At 39.4% G+C, this 24,567-nt stretch overlaps 1 protein-coding gene across 1 annotated transcript in view; it reads left to right on the forward strand.

The window, feature by feature from the left end:
- Nucleotides 1-5,915: 5,915 nt before the first annotated feature.
- Nucleotides 5,916-24,567, forward strand: part of LOC130870750 (cytochrome P450 3A9) — a 32,146-nt gene continuing 13,494 nt past the window's right edge. The window contains exons 1-10 of the mRNA XM_057763528.1: nucleotides 5,916-6,069; nucleotides 9,158-9,251; nucleotides 10,591-10,643; nucleotides 11,287-11,386; nucleotides 13,935-14,048; nucleotides 14,266-14,354; nucleotides 15,149-15,297; nucleotides 17,660-17,787; nucleotides 19,441-19,507; nucleotides 23,745-23,905. Of these exons, the coding sequence (XP_057619511.1) occupies nucleotides 5,999-6,069; nucleotides 9,158-9,251; nucleotides 10,591-10,643; nucleotides 11,287-11,386; nucleotides 13,935-14,048; nucleotides 14,266-14,354; nucleotides 15,149-15,297; nucleotides 17,660-17,787; nucleotides 19,441-19,507; nucleotides 23,745-23,905 (1,026 nt within the window). The 5' untranslated portion in view covers nucleotides 5,916-5,998. The remainder of the gene's footprint in view (nucleotides 6,070-9,157; nucleotides 9,252-10,590; nucleotides 10,644-11,286; nucleotides 11,387-13,934; nucleotides 14,049-14,265; nucleotides 14,355-15,148; nucleotides 15,298-17,659; nucleotides 17,788-19,440; nucleotides 19,508-23,744; nucleotides 23,906-24,567) is intronic.

The raw sequence follows: 24,567 nt of genomic DNA on the forward strand, positions 1-24,567 counted from the left end.
GTGTCTTAGGCCTGACTGTGAGTCATCTGTCTACTGAGAGTACTCACAACAGGAAGTGAGTGCTTCGATAAATGTACTTCTGGTACACAGTGTATCTTCACATCTTCAGCTCAGTTCTCAGTGTACATGTTCCTTCACATGGGAAATTATTACCTTACATGGACAAAGGTTCACAGAAGCCTCCCTCCATTTATTGGCTAAGACCTTACACTGTGAGTTAACCTTGATGCTGCCTGGGTTTTAACTCAAGGAATGACCAGGCTGTCTCACCCTGTGACAGCCTGGTCACAAGGAATGACGACAGGCCTTTATGTGGATAGGACAGGGGAAAATCATATTACATTTAGCTACAAGAACCTTTTAACAAGTATGTTTTTCAGAGAAAAACATGATTAATTACAGATGGATTTTATATCTTGTGCATGATTGTGTGTCTGTTTGCTCTTTGCTGTGTTTGCTTGTGTGTGTGTAACTGCACATTTGTGACCAAGGGTGAATATCGTGTCTTTCTCAGTTGTTCTCCAACTCACTTTATCTATCTACCTATCTACCTACCTATCTACCTACCTATCTATCTATCTATCTATCTATCTATCTATCTATCTATCTATCTATCTATCTATCTATCTATCATCTATTAAATTTATTCATTTATTTTACATCCTGACCAAGTTTCCTCTCCCTCCTCTTCTCACATTCCCTCCCCCACCCCACCCCCACAATCCATTCATCCCCTGCTTCTGTTCAGAATGGGGCAGGCTTCCCATGACCACTTCACTTTTTGAGACAGGGTCTCTCACTGGATTTGAAGCTTGTTGATTTGGCTGCGTTGATTGGCCAGTAACCCCAAGGGATTCTTCCTGTCTTTGTGTTCTTTGTCTCCCATCACCGGTGTGACAGGCATGTTTTTTTCCTTTCCTTTCCTTTCCTTTCCTTTCCTTTCCTTTCCTTTCCTTTCCTTTCCTTTCCTTTCCTTTCCTTTCCTTTCCTTTCCTTTCCTTTCCTTTCCTTTTCCTCCCTCCCTCCCTCCCTCCCTCCCTCCCTCCCTCCCTCCCTCCCTCCTCCTCCTCCTCTTCCTTCCTTCCTTCCTTCCTTCCTTCCTTCCTTCCTTCTTTCTTTCTTTCTTTCTTTCTTTCTTTCTTTCTTTCTTTCTTTCTTTCTTTAATTTTTGAGACGGGGCTTCTGTCTGTGTAACCCTGGCTATCTGGAACTCACTTTGTAGACAAGGCTGGCCTCAAACTCACAGAGATCCAACTGCCTCTGCCTCCCAAGTGCTGGAATTAAAGACATGAGCCATTACCATCTGGCATAGGCAACGCTTTTTATGCGTATATTTTAGGGGATCAAATTCAAATCCTCAAACTTACGTGGTGAGTACCGCATACACTGAGTTTTTTCACCTAGCCTGGTTTTACATTTTAAAGTATAAAGAGGAGGGGAGCAGAGAAAAATGTAGAGCTCAAAAAATTTTAAAAAAGTATAAAAAGTGTTTTAGATTTGGGTAAGGCATTAAGTTGTCAACAGTTAGGACACATTAATTTCTTCCTGTTTTCATGTTTTCTGTGCTCTTTGGTTGGGAGGGAAGAAAGGGAGCTTCCACACAGTGTCCCTACACTGTCGTGACTAGATTCCTGGTTTGGCCCTGCTATGATCAGAATGAGTATTAGTTCTAGAAGACACATGGGCTGTGGGGGGAATCATAGGCAAGAATCTGAACACCAACCAGATTGCTGGAGCTCCAGGCCTCCTGTGGTGAGAGCCAGAAACTGGATTCCAGTTTTCTGCAAGAACAGCAACAGGCCCTGTGTGGTGGCCCATGTCTTTCATCACAGCACTAGGGACGTAGACTTGGGTGTATTTCTGTGATTCGAAGCCAGCTTGCTGGTCTGCATAGTGAGGTTGGGGTCAGCCTGGGCTACATAGTGAAATCCTGTCTAAAATAAATAAATAAATAAATAAATAAACAAACAAACAAATAAATAAATAAATAAAACCAAACCCTCAAAACCAAACAACAAAAAGCAATTGCTCTTACCCACTCGACCATCTCTCCATTCCCTTTGCCTTTATGTTTTGAACCAGGGTCTCTCACTCAATTAGAGACTTACTGATTAGGTTAGGCTGATAGACCAGTGATCCTCAGAGATCTGCCTGTCTTCACCAGGCTGGGGTTACAGGCACACAACTAAATGTAAATTTTTGTGTATGTTCTGAGGATTTGAACTCATATCCTCATTCTTGCAAGGAAGTCACTTTGTTAACTGAGCTATCTCTCAAACTCCTCCCTTTTTGGGTATAGTCTCATGTATCCATGTTGGCTTCAGACTTACTATATAGCATATGGTGACCTTGAACTCCCAATCCTTTCCCTCCCAAAGAATTACAGGTTTGTTCCACCATGCCAGGTTATATCTTGTACCTGGGATCAAATTCAGGGCCTTTGGCATAAGAGACAAGGCCTCTACCAATTGAATCATATCCTTAGTCCCAACTAGATGAATTAAATCTCCCTCTATATTCACTTAATAGATGATTTTGTGGTCATAGAAGATGGTATATGGGGTGGGAGAGATGATTCAGCAGTTAAGAGCATTTGCCACTCTTCCAGAGTACTCAGGTTCAGTACTTCCAGCACCCATATGGTGGCTCAAAACTACTGGTGGTTCTAATCCCAGGGGATTGGATGCTAGCTTCTGATTTCCTAGATCATCAGGCATACTCATGGTGGACATATATACATAAAACACCCACACACATGCAATGAAAAAAAACCTAAAAAAATTAAAAATTGCTATTGTAAAGCTGCTGACAGTCACTAAAACTCAAGTTTTAACACCTATAAAATATGGATAGCAGTATGACTCTATGTGACATTGCCTAGTGAACTGAAAAAACTGACAGAAATGTATGAGAATTAAGTGGAATTTCAACCCTAGTTCATCTGTATATATCTAAGGTTTCCATGTGTGCCTTTAATATCCAAGGTAGTTTCCATTTTTTTATAACTTTGTGTAGGGCTTTGCCATCCCAGAGATTCCAGAGGGAAGTTACATGTGCACTTTTAATCAAGCCCCCTTCCTCTACAGACATATTGCTCTTATGAAAGAGGTGTACCTAGTCTATATGATATTTAGGCGTTGGATCTTGAGTTGAGTCTGCTGACTCCATAGCTGTCATTAATGTCACGTGGTAGTAGACACAACCCTGTCTCTACAGCCTTGTCTACCACTCATGTTGGCATTGCAGAGGAATTTGGGGAGAAAGGTGAGGCCTGCCGAAGCCATGTTTGCCACACTTGGGCTGGCCAGAGCCTTGGGTGGGGGGGTTCTGTCACAGCACTCTTTTCTTTCTCAGTTCGACCTGCTGCTCCTACAGGAACTGCCATAGGGCTTAGGACTTGAACACAGTACCTGGACTGTAGCTTTCCTGTGAAGTATTGTGGAAACCTCTGTGCCCCCCACAATGCTCACCATCTTCTTTCCTGTGAATTCAGATGCTCACAAGTTCTGCTAACAGATACAGCAGTTAAGGGCCAATTTGGACCAAAGCTGTGGTGATATCCTGTGAACAGCCTGATGGTTGAATGTGGATAAACACTTGTTTGAATTGTTGTGTAGCAATTTTCTAAGTCATTACATCCTGGAAGGAAATGCCTGAAAACTCAGGATATCCTAAAGTGAATCTGGAAAACACTCAGGGACTTCTAAAGGGAGGCTCATTAAGACTCAGGGAGTAAACAACTCAAAAGGCTCAGTTAGTCCCTGAAGCTGATAAGATGTACAATCCCTCACCTCTCAAACTTTATAAATTCTAAGGATTGCTGAGGAGATGAGACTCTATGACTTATTAAGGTGCCTGAAAAATGTACAGAGAGTTGCAGGGTTCAAGCTTTTTTTTTTCTTTTTTTCTGAGTCAACATCCATGCTTGGATGTTTGGACAGGTTTCAGGTGATTTCTTTGAGCTATCTGTGCTCTTATAAGAAACTTCTCACCCCCACTTCTATGAGTAATCCCCAAACCAGTTAGTTTGCCAAGTTAAACTTTGGTATAATTATTTTGGTCTGTCTCCAGTTTCTTATCTGGGGTTCATAGCTGTTTGTGTTAATCTTCACATGAAGAGATTATCAAATAGCAAAGTTGCTGTGTGAGCCCTTTGCCCCAAAGCTCCCAAAGCAATCTTTGATGAGTGAGGTGCAACCAGTATCTGAAATGCTCTCAAGCAGTTTTCCTTCTGTCCAAGGACAACTTACTTGGCTTTCTTTTTTAATTAGTGTAATAATTGTTCAAAAATATAAGGGAGTTCAGTACAAAATTTTACTTAAGATCCTGTGATCATATTTCCTCTAGTTACTCAAATTTGTTACTCTCCCATGGTCCCTTCTCTATTCCTTTATAGCTATTATTTGTTTAGGCCTTTTGTTTGTTAGGGTCCATAGGAGGGACCTGGAGAAATAGGAAAGTGGTTTAGAGCACATTTTGCTCTTACAGAGGACAGAGGACTGGAGTTTGGTGTCCAGCATCCTTGTTATGTGGCTCACAGCTATCTATAACTCCAGTTCTAGGGGCATCCAGTGTACTCTTCTGGCCTCTGCAGGTACTGTGCATGTCTACCTACCGCCAACATGACTGAAAATAAAGTAAAACTTAAAAAGATTCTTTATGCAATGTTTGTCTCTCTGAATCTGACTTATTTTGCTTTATGTTGAGATCTCTGGCTCCATCTACCTTCCTGACAATGATAGGATACAGGAGAGGATGTAGAAATAAACTTATACAGCTACACCTGGTGTAGAAGATCAGGGAAGGAGGTTCCAGAGGCATCAAGATGGGCATAAGGGAAAACCAATGGTAGAGGAAGGATAGAAACGCCTCTCTCTTAGTAACTGTTCTACTATTGTTGAACCATAGCCAAGCAACTTAGTTTCAGAGAGTGAGTCCATGATCATCATGGTGGGGAATGTGGCAGCCATGGCACTGGAGCAGAGCTGAGAGTTTACATCCAATCCTCAAGGCAGTGAGAGGATGGCTAACTGGGAATGATGTGGGCTTTAGGAACCTCAAAGCCCACTCCAGTGACAAACCTCCTCCAACAATAGCTCATCTTCTATTTCTTCCCAAACAGTTCCACCAGCTGCGGAAGAAGGTTTCAAATATATGAGCCTACAGTAGGGGCCACTTTCATTAAAACAATAAAATTCTCTGACTATGGGCTACATGCAACAAAACAGAACATGTCACACAAACACACACACACATACACACACATATATACACACACACACACATCGGCACTACACCTCCCAAAATAACTCAGAAAGTACTATGTAAGTAGTCTATATGGGTGTGGGGGACTCTCATGCCTTTGAGTCTTTGGCCCTTTCCAGTTCTCTGCACTGTTTCCATGGGAGAATAAATTACCCTTACCAAGCCACAGGGAGCAAATCTGTAAGCAGCATTTAGCCATGGGCCTCTGCTTCAGTTTCTGCCTCCAGATTTATACCTTGTATTTCTGCCCTGACTTCCCTTCATGATGTAATACAAAATAAACCCTTTTCCCCAGGTTGTTTTTGGTCATAATTTTTTTTTTAATATCACTACAGAAAGTAACCAAGGACAGAACATTAAAGCCGATGATTTCACTTGAGTTTCTGATAAGTAACCTTTGCCCTAAGTGACAATAAAATCACTTTTTGCAATTTTTTCCTTGTTAATGTTTCATGGCAAATGAGTTCAAAGCTGGAAGTAAATACATTCATGGCATCATGCCAATTGCAAAGTTAGAGAGTGCACCCGACTCTTGGAATTGTGGGTGGAGCATGGTCGTGTTTTCATTGGCTGCAAGCTCAGTCCCACCTCTCCCACCCCTGCACTTAACACTGCAGGCTCCTCTTTTGAGTCACAGCAGGACAGGAAAACTCATCAGGCTCAGTCCTGCAAGGTGGAGCACACACAGCTGAGAATAAACCACAACAGAGAGACTTGATTAAAGAAAGCAGCAATGGACCTAATTCCAAGCTTCTCCTTGGAAACCTGGATGCTCCTGGCTACCAGCCTGGTGCTCCTCTATCTGTAAGTAAACTGCCCAGGCTCCTCTCCTAGGTGATTAGGACTTGGGAAGGTGACTTGGACAATTCTTTCCTTTCCCTGTTTTTCTCCAAAGAGAAAATGAAGGGAATGTTGCTTGAGTGTGGCATGCTACAAAGACCTAAGATGTTGCTGCTGATCTTAAGCAAATCCCTCTAAGGGAATAAATGCACATTACTCTTCTACTCAGCTCCACTTTCTGTAGATAGAAGGATTGAGAGGCAGCAGTTAGTTTTGGGTATCCTCTGATTGAGTCTCAGGTTTCTCCCAGATTAACCAACCGGAGCTCAACAGATGTGGATGGCACATAATTGGTCCCTGTGTATTTTGGGAGGTCTCTTCTGCAAGGTCTCAGGATTGTGGGGATAGGAGGAGCTTTTTTTGCCATATCCACCTGTGTCCTCTGATGTAGGAGATGTATAGTGTTGTCCCATGTGCACATGGCTCTTTTCTACTCCCTTCTCTCCCCTCTAGGACTGTTTATACAATATCCTTAGTGCATATCCAAGGCCATATGGTAGGCTCAGATTATTCCTTGTTTTGCTACCCTTCTGGAGCTGTCTTCCCTAAACTCTGTCTTTCTACTTATAATATGCTGAACTATTTTCTTCTAAGTGATGAGTCTTTTTTAAAATTACATTTGGTCATTTTATTTTATATTAGTGTTTAGCTTGCATGTATATATGTGCACATACATGTGTATTTGTTGCCCGAGGAGATTGGAAGAGGACATCTTACCCCTCAGAACTAAAGTTACATACAGATATCTGGCTGTGAGCCACTATATAAATACTGGAATTGAACCCAGGTCCTCCACAAGAGCAACAAATGTTCTTAACCACTAAGCATCTCTCTAGTACTATTAAATGATGAATCTTTAGAGTAAAGGAGACCTGACTTTGGTTCTTTCCCTTCAACATTTCCCTTCAAGTCCATAGCATCAGTATAAGGAGTTACTTCTAAAAAAGAAAAAAGAAAAATAAAAAATAAAAAAACAAAAACGGGCGATGGTGGCACACGCCTTTAATCCCAGCACTTGGGAGGCAGAGGCAGGTGGATCTCTGTGAGTTCGAGACCAGCCTGGTCTACAGAGCTAGTTCCAGGACAGGCTCCAAAGCCACAGAGAAACCCTGTCTCGAAAAACCAAGAAAAGAAAAAAAAAGAAAAAAAGGAGTTACTCCTTCCTGCCTGTGAGATCTACTGGCCTCCTCAAATAGCAGACACTTGGAAACAAAAAGGATGTTAAATGCTTTCCCTTTAAGTGCTTCTGGGAGCTTCAGTAAGAACATCCATCGCAGAATTTCCTTCCAATGAAGGGATTCCTGTGAGGGCAGGAGAGAGGTTACCCTGAGTTCCAGAACTCAAAGCATACGTGGCCACCATGCCCAGCTCATTCTGAAATTGTTCTTAGCCTGTGGGTCGTGACCTCCTTTAGGTCAAATGAACGTTTATCAAGGATCGAATATCAGTTATCCAGTTTATCTGATATTTACATTGCAATTTATTTATTTTTTTATCAAAAAATTTATTTTTTAAAATATAGCCATCAATATGTACTAGACCTGGTCCTAACACTCAAGTATGTGGTTTTGAATTTTGTGTGGTATCTTTCCCACATTACCAGAGCACGGCATGTAAGAACTGAATCTCAGACGATAACCAAAGCAAAATTATGGCTATGAAGTAGCGACGAAATACTGTTATTGTTGTCGGGTCACCATCTCATGACGAACTGTATTAAAGGATCACTTTATTAGGAAGATGAGAACCACTGTTTCTCTCTCTCTCTCTCTCTCTCTCTCTCTCTCTCTCCTTTGACTCTCTCTGCCTATGAGTCTGTGGGTAGTAGATGCTCCCTCATATCTAACTTCTGTCATCGTTTTTTTCGAAGGAAAGGTAGAAACTCATAATGATGTAAACATGAAAAATTCAGAGATAGCTTTACTTTAAAGGTAGCTATTCTTTAAAGGAATAGGCATTTAAAGTATTGCGGCAACATCTTTTCCATCTGATGCTATTTTGCAATTAACTGAAAAAATTTATTTTCTTTTATTCAGCCCTAGAATTTCTTTGAAGTAATCCTAGGACCTTCCTTCAAAGAATTAAAGTGGGTCTGTTACTTTCAATATTTCTGAGAACTGATGTATTTACAGCAACTTCATTTGTTTATAATAGTGTCAGGAACAGGAGCCTAATGCATAAATACATGGCATAGATTGCACATTTGCTTTGAAATAAATTTGCTTACAGGTTTTACCCGCAGGGCAGAGAATTTGGACTGCTCTTCAGTATCAAGAGGGAGGGGGAATGGTGTGGGGGGAGGAGAAGAGGAGTGGGGATAGGGGGAGGGAAGTGGGGGGAGGGGGCAATATTTGGGAGGAGGGGAGGGAAATGGGAAACGGGGAGCAGGTGGAAATTTTAATTAAAAAAGAATAAAAAAAAAAGAAACTGTTTCAAAACAGTAAAAAATAAAATAAAACTTAAAAAAAAAAATTCATCAGTGTTTGATATACCTGTCTGTCCTGTCATGCAAATACCTTAGTGTAGGTAAATAAGGAAGAGGATGAGCCAGTGATGAAATGAAATACCTTTAGGTCTGAGTTATGAGGAAGTGGAGAGTATGCCTCTTCTCTCAAGAGAGAACTCTCAAATACATTTGCAGGGTGTGGCTCTTACTGAAGATCACTAGAAGGAGAGTTGATTAGCATCTAATCGATTTCCTAAATAAAAACAAGTGAAAAATGTTATATAAGAACTCAGCTTGGATTTCACATGAACATTCAAACTCAATTTTCCAAACATTTATTAATGATTAGTAATAAACTTTAGGATTTAGACCCCCCCCCCAAATTTTACTTACCTTTTAAGATAACCTTTGTGATTTTTGAGAATCCCACAGAGAACTCTAGAGAAGTGAAGACCAAAAATAATTATTGTTGGAGTTTTTGTTGTTATTTGTTGCCTATATATTGCTTCCTCTTTTGAATTTTATAGTGTCTATATCCATGACAGGTGAGCCACTCTAACATACAACGGCAATCCCAATGTACTAGTTTTCTCTTTCACTTCATAGATACGGAACTCATTCACATGGAATTTTTAAAAAGTTGGGAATTCCTGGGCCCAAACCTCTGCCTTTCTTGGGGTCAATCCTTGCTTACAGGAAGGTGAGTGTTCATTGGGCTCCCTATCTTTCCCCTTGTGGTTGCTGAGACTGGCTTAGTTCCATCAATAAAAAGATAAAAACTTGAGTAGAACTGAGGATGCATTTAAAAAATAATGTTTAGCTTCCATCTGAAGCAAGATCAGCTTCTCAAAGGCCTCGATGTTAGTCTTTGGAGAATCTGGTTTGACACAGTTGATCAACTCAGACCTCTGTCATATCAACACTCATGGTATATATCCAAAGGATGCCTAATCGTACCACAAGGGCATGCTGAGGTCTTGATGTTCAGACTTGTGATCCTTGAAAGGAAATGTTCTTTTTCCCCAGTGTAGATTCCAGCAAGGGAAAGCCATGGTTCTAAAATTTTTATTGGCATAATCAAAATATAACTGAAACTTAGCAGAGGTTTTCTTTTTAAGTTTTAGAGACTCAGAACAAGTATTTAATCTCCAATGTTATCTGTGGAAGAGAAAATATTTTCCTTTGATGTGTTCTGTGTAGAGGAGGCAACTCCCTATTTTCTTATATTGCCAGGGAGCCATAAAGGCAAATTCTCTTTGCTAGTTTTTAAAATATTTTTTAATGTATATGAGTATTTCATGTGCTTATATGTGTGTGTATGAGTGCTGGATGCCCACAAAGGAGTCTCCCTAGAGCTAAAATTACAGACAGCTGCCATGTGGGTGCTAGGAACCGAACTCTGGTCCTCCAATACAGCAGGTAATGCTCTTAACCACTGTGCCATCTCTTCTGTCCCTCTTTGTCATCCTTATTCAGTTGCTCTCTCACTCAGTAACTTGCCTGAGATTAAAAACTCTAAATCAAAAGAGGCTCCTGACATCTTCAGTGTCATAATTCTATTAGTCTTCTAAGCAAGTGGTCATAAAATAAATAAAAAAGATGCTGAATTGTACCTCACTGACATTCCCTTAGTTTCCATTTCTTCATTGTGTCTATGGAAGGAACAATTCAGAGTTTGAGAATTTTCGTGATAGCATGTAGAGAAGCAAAACCTTTAGAAACATGTTGTTAACTTATTCATAGTGAAGAGTAAATGGCCAAGCATGTACAATGAGGTTAACAATATTCATAACCAAGGCTGAGTTTTTGTGCGTTTACAAGGTTGGGAGAAAATGTGGGAATCTTTAATATTCCTATTTCAAATACCTCTAGCATTTAACTCCTTTCCACTCAGAAAGCTTGAATAAGAATGTCCCTTTCAGTGCTACTGAGGGATAGTAAGCCTGATTTTGTAAGACTGGAATCATTTGTCCCTCAACTAGAGGTAAGGACAGTATATTTAACATAGTTATGGATTTTCATTTTCTTTCTCTTTCCAGGGTTTCTGGGAATTTGACATACAGTGTCATAAACAATATGGGAAAATGTGGGGGTAAGTGTTCTGTCAATTTCCTCTAGGAAGATGTGAAATGTTGACAAAAGCCCAAATGATTTTGAGTGTTAGCTGTCTATTATGAAGATTTTTGGGGGATTTTTCTACCAAAAGTCCCATATGTCTCACATACTGAATTTGGCTGAGAAAGTTGCATATTTTGACTTTTCTTCAGGACTTGCTGGTTCAGGGAATGGTTCACCTGAGTTTCAATCCAGTGTCTAAATGACCCACTATTTTGTACTTAAATTACTCACTTTCAGTTTTCAATTCACTTTATATCCTTTTTGGTAATCTGATATTTTGATTATGCAAAAATTATCAAAACCAGTATGTGGGCAATATTCATGTATGCACCATCCAGGCTTAGCAAATGTTCTAATTTAGTTCTGACTATGGTCTGTTTGTGGAGCTATTTTTCATTTGCCTCTTTCCTGAATGAGCTATATTATACTTCACTTCATGAGACACCAGTGGCCTGTGGTCAGAATCCCTGACTTGCAGCAGGTGCTCATGTTGCAGCATGTTGTATAACTAAGATGTTAGTTATATAACATATGGATCAGATTCTGGGTTCCTGGGCATACTTCCAACTATCAAGTCCAGATGATTGGGTTTAATCCTCTTTGCTTTGCCAATGCAGATTTTATGAGGGTCGAAACCCTATTTTGGCTATCACGGATCCAGACATGATCAAAACAGTGCTGGTGAAAGAATGTTATTCTGCCTTCACAAATCGGCGGGTAGGCATCTATTTAAAATATCTTAATTTTTATTTGTTTATATAGTAAGGTCTTTTGATGCGTGAATTATATGCACACATGTGTCTACACACACCCTACACACATATGGAAATTGGAGGAGGCATTGGGTATTCTGTTCTTTCCTCCTTATTCCCTTCAGATTGGGTCTCTCATTCAACCTGGAGCATTCAACCTGGAGCTAGGCTGTCAGTCAGCAAGCACAGACTATTCTGTTTCTGCCTCTCACAGACCTAGGGTTAAAGTTGCATGGGGCCATATTCAGCTTTTAAGTATTTGTTTGATATTCAAAGTCAGATCCTTATGTTTACACAACAAGCACTCTTTCCTACTAAGCCATCTCTCCAGTGCCCCATTATATGTTAGTTTTTTTTTTTTTCTGTGTAACTGCTCTGGCTTTCTGGAACTTGCTTTGTAGACCAGGCTGGTATCAAACTCACAAAAATCTGCCTTCCCCTGTCTCTCAAGAACTGGGATTAAAGGCATGCACCACCATAGCCTGGCAATACGTTATTTTTTTTATCATAAGATAATTATAATTTAATAGGACATTGGCTCAAATGTCTAACTATGGTCCATTTGTTCTTCATCTTGATTGTCTCAATGCTTTACATAACTGTAAATTTAGTATGTTTCTGTGACAGAAAATTTGTATAACCCATATATTTTATTCAGTACCAATTTTACATGTCCTTATTTTGTAGTGTGTGCACATGTATACTATATAGGCATGTAACTTCATGCCTATATAGTTGTGCACCTATGCATAACCAGCAGCCAAAATACAGAATTTTTGTTTGCCACAAGGTTTTTGTATCCTAGTCTATAGAATTGCCACACAGAACTTGTATTTTCTTCTTAGTTGGAAAGCATTTCATCTTTTGTTTCTACACAATTGGCATATGTTTATCATACAAAATAGTGGGTTTTCTTGTGACATTTTTAGAATAGGTATTTTATATTTGTTTATGTGTATGTTTTTATGTGTCTCTCTGTGTGTGTGTGTGTGCATGTGAACATGTGTGTAGGTGCCCACAGAGGCCAGAAGAGGGCGCAGGATCCTTCAGAGCCACAGTTACTGGTATTTATGAGTGACCTGATGCATGCCAGGAACCAAACTCCTGTCCTCTGCAAGAGCAGCAAATCTTCTTAAGTTCTGAGCCTTCGGTCCAATCTCTATAATGTTTTGTTATATGTACATAGTTTAAAAATCTATTATTAGTATTGATAGGTGATACTGGTTTTTATGAATCTTTCTTCACTTAACATGGTCTTCAGTTCCGTCTATTTTCCTGGAAATGATATAATTTTCCTCTTCTTTATGACTGAATGAAACTCCTTTGTGTGTGTGTGTGTGTGTGTGTGTGTGCATGTGTGTGTGTGTGTCTAAAGCACAGTATTTAGTATTTTGAATCTTCTGTTTGTGAGAGTTGTATATATGTGTATGTACAATGTGTGTGCCTGCATGAACCAGCAGAGGACCCAAGGAAGATGTTAGGTGTCCTACTGCACTACCTTGCCTTGTTGGCTACTCTGGCTGGCCAGTGCTGCCTGTTTCCATTCCCCTAACACTGGGTTACAGGCACCCATGGCCATAGCCAACATGCTTTAAAATGTGGCTGCTGCAGATTCAAACCCAGGTTCTCATGCTTTAGCAACAAGCACTCTTTCCCTCAGAGCCATCTCCCCAGCAGTTGTTCTTATTTATTGATTTTTATTGAGCTCTACATTTTTCTCTGCTCCCCTCCCTGACTCTCCCCTTCCCTTCAACCCTCCCCCAAGGTTCCCATGCTCCCAGTTTACTCAGGAGATCTTGTCTTTTTCTACTTCCCATGTATGTTAGATCTATGTTGTTTTGATCTGTGAATACTTTGTTTCTTTATTCCTTCAAATTTTCAGTTTTTTTATGAGCATTTTTATTGCTGTTGCTAGATTTTGTTAGATTCATATGTAAAGTGTTTCATTTTCTTTGGAATAATTGTAAAAATCATTGTGTATTTCACGAGGTTTTGCATTTTTCCTCACTCACCTTACCAGTGTACCTGAGTTTTTGTGAATGGACTCATCTGTAAGTTCCAGATGCTTATTTGTTTCTGTCCTCCATGAATTCTTTATCTTGACATTATTTTATTAAAAAATAGGGAAGTTTTTTCTTTCTACATAATTTTTATGTTATTTTTTTCTTTACTTTCTGTGCTAGCTGGGAGTTCCAGTACAATGTTGAACAGAATATTGAGTGTGCCTTTACTTTTAAAGGTTATAAACTTTAATCTTCCACAGTTGAGCTCAATTTTAACTGCTCCTCCTAAGTTTTTGTGACTTTCCATACAACACATATGCTTAATATTTTTCCATTGCAGTTATTAATTACACATTATTAGTGGAATTAGGCATGATAAAAAATGCATGAAAATTGATACATTGATCAACTCAATCCTACCTTTATTGTACATAAGTGATGTTTGTTCCCCACAGCCTTGCAGTTACCCAAACCTCTATAGGATAACATCTCTTTTGCTTTGGATTCTAGACTTTTGGTCCAGTGGGAATTATGAAAAAAGCCATCTCCGTCGCTGAGAATGAAGAATGGAAGAGAATCCGAGCATTGCTGTCTCCAACCTTCACCAGTGGAAAGCTCAAGGAGGTAATAAAATAATAAGATGGTCATTGTAAATATGAGAAACACATCTGGGGACATGGAAGATCACAGCTCTTTTCCAATCAGTGACCTCTGGGTCGAAACTTCCTAAGAATATCCTTTTGTGTTAATGGGACTTTTTGCTTTGTCCTTGGGAAAACTGTGTTTACTGGGAACTGAGCCCCCTCATCTCACTGTGGATGGTATTTTGTTTTGCGTATAGATGCTCCCCATCATTAAGCAGTATGCAGATGTGTTGGTGAAAAACATGAGACAGAAATCAGAGAATGGGGATCCCATCAGCATGAAAGAGTAAGTATGAGTGCAGTCATTGTTTGTTGGGTTGTTGTGTTGATTACTTTTCTGTGACTAAAGACCTTGACAAAGCAACAGAAAGAAGAAAGGTTTCATTTTGGCTTACAGTTCTAGGCAGATATATCCATCCATCGCAGCATGAAGACATGGTGGCATGAGCGGGAAGCTAGCTGATCACACTGCATCTATGGTCAGGAAGAAGGAAATATGGCTAAGCTATATATATGCTCAAGACCTGCCCAAAGATACCTGCTTCTTGTAATGTGGCTCTGCCTCTGAGTTTCCACGTTTTTCTCAGACAGTGCCACTAACTGGGGACCAAGTACTCAAACTTGTTGAAGTAGGCCACACCTCCTAATAGTGCCACTCCTTATGAGCTTATGGGGGCCAATTGCATTTAAACTACCACACCCAGGGAATGTTGCCACCCACATTGGATCACACCTTCCCACATCAGTGAACACAGTCAAGGCAACACCCCATGGCCCTGTCCAACTTGATATAAACAATACCTCTTTGAGAGTTTCTTCCCAGGCCCTTCTAGATTATGTTATTTTGATAATTAAAACTAGCCCTCATAGTATCCATGTCATCACACAACACTGTTACCTGACAAACTTCTCACAGTTGAGTATGTTAGGAACAAGGATATCACAGAAAGGGTTTCTGTGTGACAGACACTATGATCGTCTTGGCTGGACATGTGAATTTACTCCTACTTCATACCTTATGTATCTTAGGTGGAGTAGGAAGAGGTGTAACTGTTAATTTCCATCTCTTTTTCTCGTCAGCATCTTTGGGGCCTACAGCATGGATGTGATCACTTCTACATCATTTGGAGTGAATGTTGATTCCCTCAACAATCCTCAGGACCCTTTTGTGGAAAAAATCAAGAAGCTCTTAAAAATTGATGTCTTTGATCCATTGTTCCTCTCAGTGAGTACGTGACCTAATGTTTCATTCTTTCTGTCTTTTAAAGTATCAGTGTAGTGAAATAAAATCCACATATGTTGTAAGTAGCCCACTTAAACAGGCCAAAAGATGGTTTTCAATATATTTAAAGTATTTTCAGCTATCAATATTGTCATCTGTGGAGCCTTTTTGCCATCTCAGAAACTGATTACTCATCTCCCTCAGGCATAAGCAACAAGTAATCTATTTTCTAACTGCTCAGATTTGCCTATTCTTAAACACTTTATATAAATAGAAGAGTATAATGTCACCTTTTGTGTCTGGCTTTCAAATTGGTATGTTTTAAAAATGTTATATCTTGAAGTATGCATCATTATTGCATTTCTTCTATGGCAGAATCATATTCTACTGTATGGACATGCATGCCACGTTTTGTTTGTGACTTAAAGATATTTGGAATGTTCTGACTTTTTGTCTGTTGTGAATAGTGCTGCAATGAATATTCTTCTGCAAATTTGTGTTTCAGCACACAGTTTTGGTTGTTTTGGATATCTACCCAAGGGTGCCCAGTTACATAGTAATGTCTAACGTAATACACTGAACTAAATAAAGATGTGTCTAATCACAGAAGGGAATTGGCTTTTCTCAAATGTTTTTGCATTTATTCATCTCTTTTGCTCATTTTCAGTAGCATTGATATGCTCAATGATACAGCAGAGAATTCTTGAGATGAATCCTACCTAGTTAGGGAAATACAACCCTTATTGTCATTTGATTCAGTATACTAGTATTGTGCTGAAAATCTTGCAACTACAAGTGGTGTTAGTTTGCAGATCTTTTCCTGTGAAATATTTGTCTGGTCTTAGTATTAGGGCACTGTTCTTCTTATGGAGAATTTTGGAGGTGTTTTCACATCCTTTCTGTATTTTGAAAGTGTTTGGGAAGAAATGGCACATGCTTTCCTTAATATTTATTAAAATTCAGCATCACAACATCCTGCTTTTAGGATTTCCCTGTGGATAGAAATAAAATAAAAATCAGGAGCACTTTTAATTCTGTACATATGGTAAGGTAGGAGGAGGTAAAGATTAAGTATGATCCTGGAACATGTTTATATAATAATCTCCTTTTACCATAGCTCCCCATTTTCTTTAGGCTCTGAGAAAAACTATGGGTCTCTTTGTATTTTCTTTGCAACAAACAACCTCATATTACACTACAGGTATATTATTCATAGTATGAAGTTTTTTTTCTGATTCTATAATTTGTGTATTTCTAAGAGTTTGTACATTCCAGTTAAATTGTGTAATTGCGGCTATTGTCCTAGTCCTCCAACCATTAATAGGATTCCTTTTTATGCCCTTGTGCTTTCCATGGCATTTTCTGCTCCCACTTCACTGTGAATGCTAGTAATCTGAGCCATCACTCTAATTCTAGAACAACCCCAGCTAATGTTTTGCAAACTCTGAAGATATTTTCAAAGAAACATCTTTTGTTTTCATTGATTTCCCCACATGTTTTTTTATCTCATTAGTTTGCACTTTGGTTAGTAGAACCCACTCTCTCTCTGCCTGAAGTGTGTTTTCTCTTTTCTTTTAGTGGCACATGCTATAAAGCGTTGTCATGAGATCAGGGTTTCCTCAATACCCATAAACTCCCTTATGCTTATTATTTTGTCTCCATCTTATAAAGCTTACTTTGTTTTTGTGTTTTTTGGTTAATGCTATCATTATTGTTATTATTATTTATGTGTGTGTGTTTTCATGGGTGGGTGGGTAGGTGCACTTGCATATATGAAGCGTACAGAGATAAGAGGGAAATCTCAGGCATCTGCTACCTTTTGTTTGAGGCAGACTCTCTCACTGACCTGGAGTGTCACCAAGTAGTTAGGTGAACTTGCCCCTGGTTAGCTAGCCATTAAGTTTCCAGGAATTCATTTCTCCACCTCTCACACTGTTATTGTTGAGCCACTGCTCTTGGCTTTTAACATGGGAACCAAACACAGGTCCTCACATTTGCAAGGCAAATACATAACCCACTGAGCCATCTTTCCAGCCTTGAAAGTTCTTTCTTGAGCACTTTGATTAATTGTAGCACTGGAATGGAACCTGATCAATCCAAGAAGACCTTAGTCCAACATGTCAAGGGGTAAGAGGTCAAGGAATTTAACCCTAACACTATGAGTCAAGAGCCATTGATATCACTTCTATGTTGGTGGTCATACATACATTGACATGCCCTTTTCCAGGCAGTGGCCTGGAACCTGAGCAAGAGGGAGAGTCTCAGTTAAGATCCTGATAACTTTTACTGTTCTGAGTATCAGAAAAAATGCAATTATTCTAGGTAAAATTTGTCTTTTCACCACAGTTTCTTTTTTCTTTCCCCTCTAGCACTCTTTCCATTCCTCATCCCAATACTTGATGTATTAGGTTTCTGCCTGTTTCCAAACGATGTCATAAGCTTTTTTAAAACTTCTGTGCAACGAATGAAAGAGAATCGCATGCAAGAGAAAGAAAAGGTAATAGCTCCTCACACGAGGACTTTCATTTATTGATAATGTGTTTTTCCCTCTCTATAAAAATATGCACATGTATATATAGATGTGTATATATATTTCCTGTGCATCTTTGAAAGTCAGATGGAGGAGTGTAGGTTAAGGATAGGAGATTTTTGATATTTTGAAGAAAACGAAGAGTGTAGCGATTGTGAATAGAGAAATGAAATGAGTTAGGGAAAGTGTTTAAAATTAATGATATGCTTGACAATTAGTTTAACACAGAATAAATAATTTAAGGCAAAAATTTTACCACATGCTAGTAAAAAGAGATTCTTTGCTTATGATTTGTGGGGATGTAAATTAGGGGAATTAGGGAAAACTATATGAATACAACTCAAAAAAATCAAAGTTTGTTATTTTTCAGTACTGGGGATAAAACAATGGCCCGTCTACAAGGTCAGCAAACATGCCATTCTTGAACAACGGCTCAAGTTGCCCTGGGTAAATAGCTCAATCTTATTCTAGAATTTCATATCAGGAACAGAACTTATAACTTTGGTGTTGGATCAGGAGATCCAACTGGAGCAACTATTGTTATTATTATTTTGGTTTTCATTTCTTCTGGCTCCTTAGTGCTGATAATAAAGGTGTGAGTCATCACACCCAGCCAGGAACAAATATTATTAATTTCTCATTTCTTCAAGGGTTAAGCCTTCAGTGATCTTAGTTCACATCAGAGTAAAAAGTTTGGCAGAAAGTAAAAAATAGATCTTCTATGTGACCCAACCATCTCCCTGTTGGTCATATAATGGCATATGCTTGTGTGAGAGGCATTTGTATTCCTATGCCCTCTGAAGCCATTCAGAAAAAAATCCAAAAACTATAGAGGAATGGACTTTGAAAGTTCTCATCATTGATGAGTAATGGATATTGAAAAAATATGCTTAACCTGATTTAAAAACATTCAATATATGCATGCATCAAAATTTCATTTAATTCCAATTCCATGTACAATTTTAATACATCATTTAATGCAAATTTAGAAAATGAGACAAAATTGCCATTTTTTCTTTCCCAAAAGGAAAATGATTCTACTTAAAAATTCTTTCCAGGTCCTTTAATTTCCCAGACCTTATACTGGCAAGAAATAACTTCATTTCCAACCCTATTATTTTACACATTTTCAAAAAGGTCATTTTATTCTACCCGGCAGAGTTTAGTCGGCTTTATTTTTAATTTTTATTTTTTGGAAGAGTCTTACTATGTAGCTCAGGCTTGCTTCTTCTAGTCATTGTGCTTCAAGTTTCATCGATAAGGACAATGGTCTGAGATTAATATGGGAGGACAGGAGATTGAAGTTCAGAATTTCTTACTGTGTGAGCACACATGCAAAGGGAAGGGGCCACCTGGACTGTGCAGAAGTCAGACAACCCATGGTCAAAGACAGGAAAGACCAAAGTCATTGAACACACAGCCAGTGTCACTCAGGAAAGCATTCTTTTCTCCAAACCATGCACATTGGACGTTTTTGTTTATCACTGACTTTGGGAACCATAGCCAGACTTCTGAATTTTAGCTAAATATTCTTCTCAGAATGGTGACTAGTTCAGCACTTGTGACTCACCCTGACCTCTCAACTGACCTTGAATCTTTCCCAATCTATTTTTCTTTCAGCAAAGAGTGGATTTTCTTCAACTAATGATAAACTCCCAGAATTCCAACATCAAGGAGTCTCATAAAGGTAAGCAAGGATATTTCATGTTCAATCATAGGGAACCTCAGAGCGGGGGCTTTGTCCTGGAAATATGCAGGAGGCTTTCCGGTAGACGAATATGCCTCCAGATTTCAAATAATTCTAACCCCTCCAAAACAAACCCAACCCAACCCACAAATGTAGACAGTATATGCAGTAACCAGAGGAACTTTCTAGAAGCACTGGATTATAATTGTGTTAAAAGCCTGAAGGGCAGCCATAAGCATGTGATTTGGGCTTGGAGGTTACCAGTGGCCTCTGAATCTTGTGCCACAGAACAAATACCATCAGGGCCTAGTCTAGATCCACTGAGGCAAAAGCTCTGCCTGGAGATTTGTATCTAGACATCTAGTGAGAGGAACAGCCCCACAGTGGTGATGGTCATTGGAAACCTGGAATGAATGCTTCCCCAGCTCTTGATTTACAGCCAAGCATTAATTTCCTGTATAACTGATAAGGAACATGTGGAGGAAGCCTTGGGACTCAGCATATATCCTACTACTCTCATTAGCTTTTCAACCTTTGCTATGGTAGTTGAAGAATGATGGCTCTCTAACTCCATCCTGTACTCTGCAGCTGTGAGTCACGTTCTATGTAAGAGAGGAGCAAGCTGTATGTTTTCTGTTTCATCTTTTCTTTTTCCTCCTTCCTGCTCCTCCTTTTTTCCTTCAACCTCCATAACTCTTCCTCCTTTTCCTCCCTTTCCCTCTTACACTTCTTCTCTCTCCCTTCTCTTTCTCCTCCTCCTGTTCCTCACCTTCTCCTGCATAATACCATAAATTAATTCTGCTCCCTCAGTGTCATTACTCATTAGAATACTCAAGTTCATTCAGACATGTCCATTGAGTCAACCTTTCATACGGGCACCTGAGCTCCTTTTTTTGAGATCATAATCACAACACTTATCCCTCCTTTTCTCCAAACGCTTACATGTACCCCTCCATGCTCTTTTTCAACTTCACTCTCTTTTTTCATTAACTGTTATTGAATCAACAGATATGCATATACATATATGTTCTTAAATATAATCTGCTAAGTCTGTATAATGTTGCACATATGCACACTTTTGAGACTGGTCATTTGATACTGAATAAGTGTGTTCTTCTCTGGAGGAGACTATTTTTCCCCCTTTTCTACATTCATTAGTTGCATACTGTTCTTTACGTAGGGTAGAGGCCTCCCGAAATTTCCCCATCCACATTGGCATGTCCTTGTTCAGCTCATGTTTGGGCATTGATATTGCCGAGACTTTCTGGGTGTAGTTTCTGACATCACTAGGAGACACAATATCACAGAACATTTCCTGATCTCCTGGCTCTTACATTCTTCTTGCCCCCTCATCTGCAATGTTCCCTGAACCTTAGGTGTGGGAGTATTTTGTAGATATATCTACTGGGACTGGGCTCTACAGCAGTAGTGGCACAGATACCTTGTTGTTAACCAACAGTTTTCTAACTGGACTTAAGACTTGTTCAACAACAGAGTAACCATGCCTGGTTTCTGACAACCAGCTAAGTACTCAGCGTTCATGAAGTCATGGATCTTAGATGAGAATCTACAGCCACTACTTTGCTAACTCATCCTAATCTCTAACCGTCTGAACACTTGTCCTTATACCCACAGATGAGTGTAGTCTTCATCCCTCATCAAGAAAACTTCTCTTTGCAACAGACTGAGTTCTTTCTTATTCTTCCCCAATTTTATATATTTAAAAAGTAGTTTATAAATTTTAGAGGAATTATAGCCTCACAGTCAGTTTCAGCTGAGTTTATACAGACTTTCATATATTCTTGCTCTCGTATCTGCACAGCCTCCTGTTCTTTTTAGAATAAATTTTAGAAATTCACTTATTTTGTTTGTGTGTGTATGTGGGCATGCACATGCAATGGCATGCGTATGAAGGTCAGAGGACAACTTGCACAATCCTGTTTTCACCTTCCACCCTTTTGGTTCTGGTGATGAAACTCAGTTCATCAGGCTTGGCAGCAGTCCCTTTCCCTATTGAGACATCTTGCTGTACCACTATACTCTCTGTTTTTAACACTCATCAATGGAGTAGTAGTATGTTTGTTATGAGCATTGAACCTACATGCTCATATTATCACTGAAATATCATTGAAAGCCCACAGTTATAAATAGGACTCATTGTTGGTCTTGTCCATGGCATGTGATTCATGCCCGATGACAGTGGGCAGGTTTATACTTGACTGGCTAGTTTGTACTTTGTGGGAAGATAGCATGAGTCATTGTGCATGCAACTCCCTGTTGTAATCCCTGCCCTGTAAAGAAGAACCATGTAAATAAGGAGCACACGCCTAAGGGTGGTCCTGCTTGGCCTACATTCAGCCTTAGTCAAAACTTTGGGTCTTAGATAACAGGGCTGTAGTTTGAAGCATCAAGGTACAGCACTCCACAGATGCAATTTATCTGGAATAGGTGTTTCTTTCATTTGAGATTTAAAAATTCTCTAGTAAGGATCCATTTATTAGAATATTGCTAGCCATTGCCCTTTAAATAAAAGAATTATTTTCCAGCATATTTCTGTGTATGTGTGTATGTCTGTGTGAATGGTATATATATATATATATATATATATATATATATATATATGTGTGTGTGTGTGTGTGTGTGTGTGTGTGTGTGTGTGTGTGTGTGTATGGTTTCTCTGTGTGTCCCTGACTGTATTGGAACTTGCTTTATAGACCAGGTTGGCTGCAAACTCAGAGACACAGCTGCCTCTGCCTCCTGAGTGCTGGAATTAATGGGATGTACCACTACCACTACCACTACCACTCAGCTACAGCTATATTCTTGACAGACTGAGTCATTTCTCCATCCCATCATTCAGTACTTTGTAGCTTTTTTTCCTCTGTAGCTTCTTTAACTTCTGAATTGCATTTTGAAGATTGGTAAGACACTGACCGGGGAGATACGGGGTGGATTTGAGATGCTACACTACTGAGAACCTCCAAAATGTTGCTACTGGTTCACAAACCTCACTTTGAGTAGTTTTAATATCATTGCCTCAGTTTCTTTAATACCTATATACTTCATAGGTCTGCTAATGTCCCATGCACTCAAACATTTCTATTTCATAGTCATTCAAAATGTTTCAAGCTAAGTTGTAGGCAGAATAATTTAATTTTCCTTAAGGAAGTACCATTCATTTTGCTTATATGACATAGATTTCCTAGAGTTGGGGTACTGGCTCAGTGGATAAGAGCACTTGCTTTGTAAACATGAAGACTTTAGTCTGAATGCACAGCACCCACATAAAAAGCTGGGCATGGCTACAAGTTCCTGAATATTCCCAGAACCAGAGGGTAGAGACAGGAGAATACAGAGTTCAGTATCTTCTAGTTCAGTAGGAGACTCTGTCCCAAAGCAATGACACACAGAATAGTGGAGGAAGACACCAGAAATCCTGCCCTGAGTCCATGTCCACACACAACTGCACACCCATGTTCATGGCCGACCTATATACACCATGTGCAAGAGTGCACACACACATTCACACACATGCAAATAAACTGAAACTTAATAAAATAAATAAAAATAGTGCAGATTTTAAGTTAAAATATGCTGTACCAGCTTTCCAGTAAACGGGCAGTTATGATTTCAGTCTCACAAAGAGACAAAATAAAAATTTAACAAAGAAGGTATATTTCTACTTATCTACAGGGCATACTGAAGAAACTGTATAACAGACAGAAATTCTTCCTCTTGATATGGTTCAGTGGTGGAGGTGTTGAGGATGTCAGAATGAGGGGCAGATAGTCAAGAGGACTGTAGACCTTAGGAAACTCGACAAAAATGACTTTTCCATTTCAATCCCTTGTCAGACCAATGTGAGAATGAGAACCATGGCCACTGTGACCCTGAATTGCTTTCTCATATCTTTTCAGGGATTTGGAATATTTATTTTTTATCCAAATAATAAATTTATTAATAGTATTCTCCTTTACCTGAATATAGGTCAGCAGATAAAGGTACTTGATACCAAGTCAAAAACCTGAGTTCAAACCCCAGGACCCAAATGTTGCAAGGAGAGAACTCATTCTTGCAAGTTGTACTCTGACCCTAACAAGAATACCATGGTATACCCTTTCACATACACACACACACACACACACACACACACACACACACACACACATTCACATACACACACATGCACAGTCACACACAAATGAAATAAAATAAAATGTATTTCCTTTCCCATTAGCTTTGTCCGATCTGGAGATTGTGGCCCAGTCAGTTATCTTTATTTTTGCTGGCTATGAGACCACTAGCAGCGCTCTTTCCTTTGTTTTATATTTACTGGCCACTCATCCTGATGTCCAGAAGAAACTACAGGATGAAATTGATGCAGCTCTGCCCAATAAGGTGAGAGGTTTGGTCTGGAGAGGGAGGAAGGGAAGAGGAGATGCATTGACACTAATGGTCCCTTATCACATCCAGTGAGAATTTTTCAACAGTGATCAGCATTGATCCCATCACCACCTTTATTTAAGAAGGTTCTGGAAAGAGAGATTGATGGGAAACAGGCATTGGATTCTGCTTTTAGGAAAATAATGTCTTTGTAGATGAATGTTGGCACATCTTTATCCATTATATGTCATCAAAATCTACTAAGAAACAACCTCAAAATCACAGTGGCATGGAAGTGTGAGCATTGGTTACTCAAGTGTCTGCATATTCAGCTCTGCTGATGTTGTAGGGTATGCTGTTGCCTGCTGTTGCCTGAGTGTGACTGACCTTGCTTGGCTAGGCAGATTGATTTAGTTATGCCCCACACATCTCTCTCCACTCATAGGTGGCCTGAGTCAAACTCTTAACCCATCATTATCATCTGTTCAAAGCTCCCATAGAGTAATAGTCAAATGTTCCCTATATCAGTCTTTACAACTCTGCCCAAACTGGGAAGCTGTGGGGTGTGAGGTTACCTGGTCTGTGGGGTGGTGGTATGTCTGGTTTATCATTCTTTTCAGAGCTCACAGGCAAGCCCTGAAGGAACAGCCACCAGAATGAACCAGCCACAAAGAATA

The sequence above is a fragment of the Chionomys nivalis genome, chromosome 3, assembly GCF_950005125.1.
Source record: "Chionomys nivalis chromosome 3, mChiNiv1.1, whole genome shotgun sequence".
In the NCBI taxonomy this organism is placed as follows: domain Eukaryota; kingdom Metazoa; phylum Chordata; class Mammalia; order Rodentia; family Cricetidae; genus Chionomys; species Chionomys nivalis.